The 2,513-nt window shown below is 54.6% G+C and overlaps 1 protein-coding gene across 1 annotated transcript in view; it reads right to left on the bottom strand.

Moving 5' to 3' along the window:
- LOC130372866 (proline-rich protein 2-like) overlaps positions 1-952 on the bottom strand; it is a 5,670-nt gene extending 4,718 nt beyond the window's left edge. The window contains exon 1 of the mRNA XM_056579027.1: positions 501-952. Coding sequence (XP_056435002.1) covers positions 501-952 — 452 coding nt within the window. The remainder of the gene's footprint in view (positions 1-500) is intronic.
- Positions 953-2,513: the final 1,561 nt, after the last annotated feature.

Here is a 2,513-nt window from a genome sequence, read left to right as displayed (position 1 = left end):
TCCCCCTCCCTCTATCTCCCTCCCCCTCTTGCTCTCTATCTCCCTCCCCCTCTCTCCCTCTATCTCCCTCCTTCTCTCTCCCTCTCTCTCCCTCTCTCTCTCTCTCCCTCTCTCTCTCCCTCCCTCCCTCCCTCTCTCTCTCTCTCCCCCTCCCTCTCTCTTTCTTTCTCTCACATCTTTTGCATATGTCAGGGTTAGAGACAAATGAGTGCAGTGGCCTCTGCTCTGAGCCAGAATGTAATTACAGCACCAGTCGTCATCCCCCCCCCCCCCAGCCATGAATGCTAACGGCCCCGCCTGATGGCCGAGGGTTGGTCAGCTCAGTCGGAGCCTGTTGGGCTGAACCTCTTTCAGAGGGGACCCCCTCAGAACGGCTGTTGGGCTGAACCTCTTTCAGAGGGGACCCCCTCAGAACGGCTGCTGGCGCTAACAGCTGAATTATTGAGCACCTCGTCCCGAACCCGAAGCGCATGTTTGTGGATCATGAAGCTGCTGCTGACCGTGTCTTGATGCAACGGTCAGCCACCAGGGGGCCCCGGGGCCCCACTACTGGCCTCCACGTGGCCACCAGGGGCCCCGGGGCCCCACTGCTGGCCTCCACGTGGCCACCAGGGGGCCCCGGGGCCCCACTGCTGGCCTCCACGTGTCCACTAGGGGGCCCCACTGCTGGCCTCCACGTGTCCACTAGGGGGCCCTGGGGCCCCACTACTGGCCTCCACGTGGCCACCAGGGGGCCCCGGGGCCCCACTGCTGGCCTCCACGTGTCCACCAGGGGGCCCCGGGGCCCCACTGCTGGCCTCCACGTGTCCACCAGGGGGCCCCGGGGCCCCACTGCTGGCCTCCACGTGTCCACTAGGGGGCCCTGGGGCCCCACTACTGGCCTCCACGGGGCCTCCCGCCTACCTGAGACGCAGGCCCTCTCACATCTCTGTAGCTGGCTAGAACGGTGCATGCCCCCCCCAGCTCACACAGGCCCCCCGGGGCAGGGGACGGCTCGGCCCGGAGGGGGAGCCTGCTCTGACCCCACCGCCTTCCACTCTGACCGATCTGCACTAGCCAATCTGTGTTGTACCACAGCTTCTAAATACTTCATTAGTCATTATAATTAGTCAATCATGTTCCACCGGTCAAAGACAACATCGACCAAGACTATTGGCTCAAAGCACCAAGGAACAATATTCTGATTTCAGCGGATTAAAACGAATAAGGCGGCAATAACGTTATGGATGACGGTGATCCACTGTGGGGTAAGAAGGACTGTCTGGGTTCCTTCCTTACGGAGTCAGCACAGTCCCGGTGTTATACACACCAAGTAGCTGTGGCTGGTGGTTGGGATCCCACAGAGTGCCAGAGGTGTTGCTGTGCACTGGGACACGGTGTTGGTGGAGCACACCTAATGGACTGGACGGGGAAACGCTAAAGTGCAGCCCTTATATGCATCAGGTCCTCTTCACCGCTGGGGGGATTCTGTTCATTGTGTGTGTGTGTGTGTGTGTGTGTGTGTGTGTGTGTGTGTGTGTGTGTGTGTGTGTGTGTGTGTGTGTGTGTGTGTGTGTGTGTGTGTGTGTGTGTGTATTTAATGTCCCATGTTAACTCCTATTACCCTGGTGTTGGTTACACTAAGTAAGTGACCCTCATAACAGAGAGTGTGTGTTCTGTTGCACCACCGCTCCAAAACGGTTAAAGGTATCCCGACGTTTCCTTCCCGCTTCGCTCCGCAGCCAGGACCAAACTTTGATTGATTTTCTCTCTTTAAAAAATGCGCACACAAGCAATCAATCGAATCGTGAACGATTGCATTAGTAAGGGGAGTAACGGGACACGTATTAGTGCGGCACCGCTTTGGAACAGATGTTTGGTACGGTACAGATGTGCACCGATCCAAATGCAAAAATTAGGCTTGTTCTGTGTGCGGAACAGAGGCTACTTCATATCCCAGTTCCCACACTGACAAATGGAGAGGCCGACCGAAGCACACTGTGTGTGAGGACGACACTCACACACACACACACACACACACACACACACACACACACACACACACACACACACAGCACGCTTAGTGGTAAGACAGTCATGGCGGAAGAAAATGCTAATGCGTTGAAGTGTCTCCGTTAACGTTGAGGTCTCCTGTCTTTGAAATTGAGACAAGTAGACAAGTAGACAAGACGAGAGCCGTGGGCTGGGTGTTTAGTTTAGACGTTTCTGGAAACTCAACCAAACAGGTAAAGTAATTTGACACAGCACCACACAAACGTGAATTTTGACACTGCTAGACAATGTCAACATTTGTTTAGACATTAAAAGGGACAGAGGTGTACACTTGATGAGCTTGTAGCCCACATTTCTTACCCTAACCAAAAGGCAGCTTGTATTGTTTTCAAATCACTAGCAGGTGGGGATACCTCATCTCAACAGCAGGTACCTGCACTGAATGCCAATTCAGAAGGGGAGCTGTGGGTGATTTAGTTTTTTTAAGTTCTAATTTGTTTGACATTGGAAAGAATTTCCGT

Source organism: Gadus chalcogrammus, chromosome 19 (genome assembly GCF_026213295.1).
Source record: "Gadus chalcogrammus isolate NIFS_2021 chromosome 19, NIFS_Gcha_1.0, whole genome shotgun sequence".
NCBI classification, from domain to species: Eukaryota; Metazoa; Chordata; class Actinopteri; order Gadiformes; family Gadidae; genus Gadus; species Gadus chalcogrammus.
The sequence above is the reverse complement of the archived record's forward strand: the minus strand, read 5'-3'. Positions and strand labels throughout refer to the sequence as shown.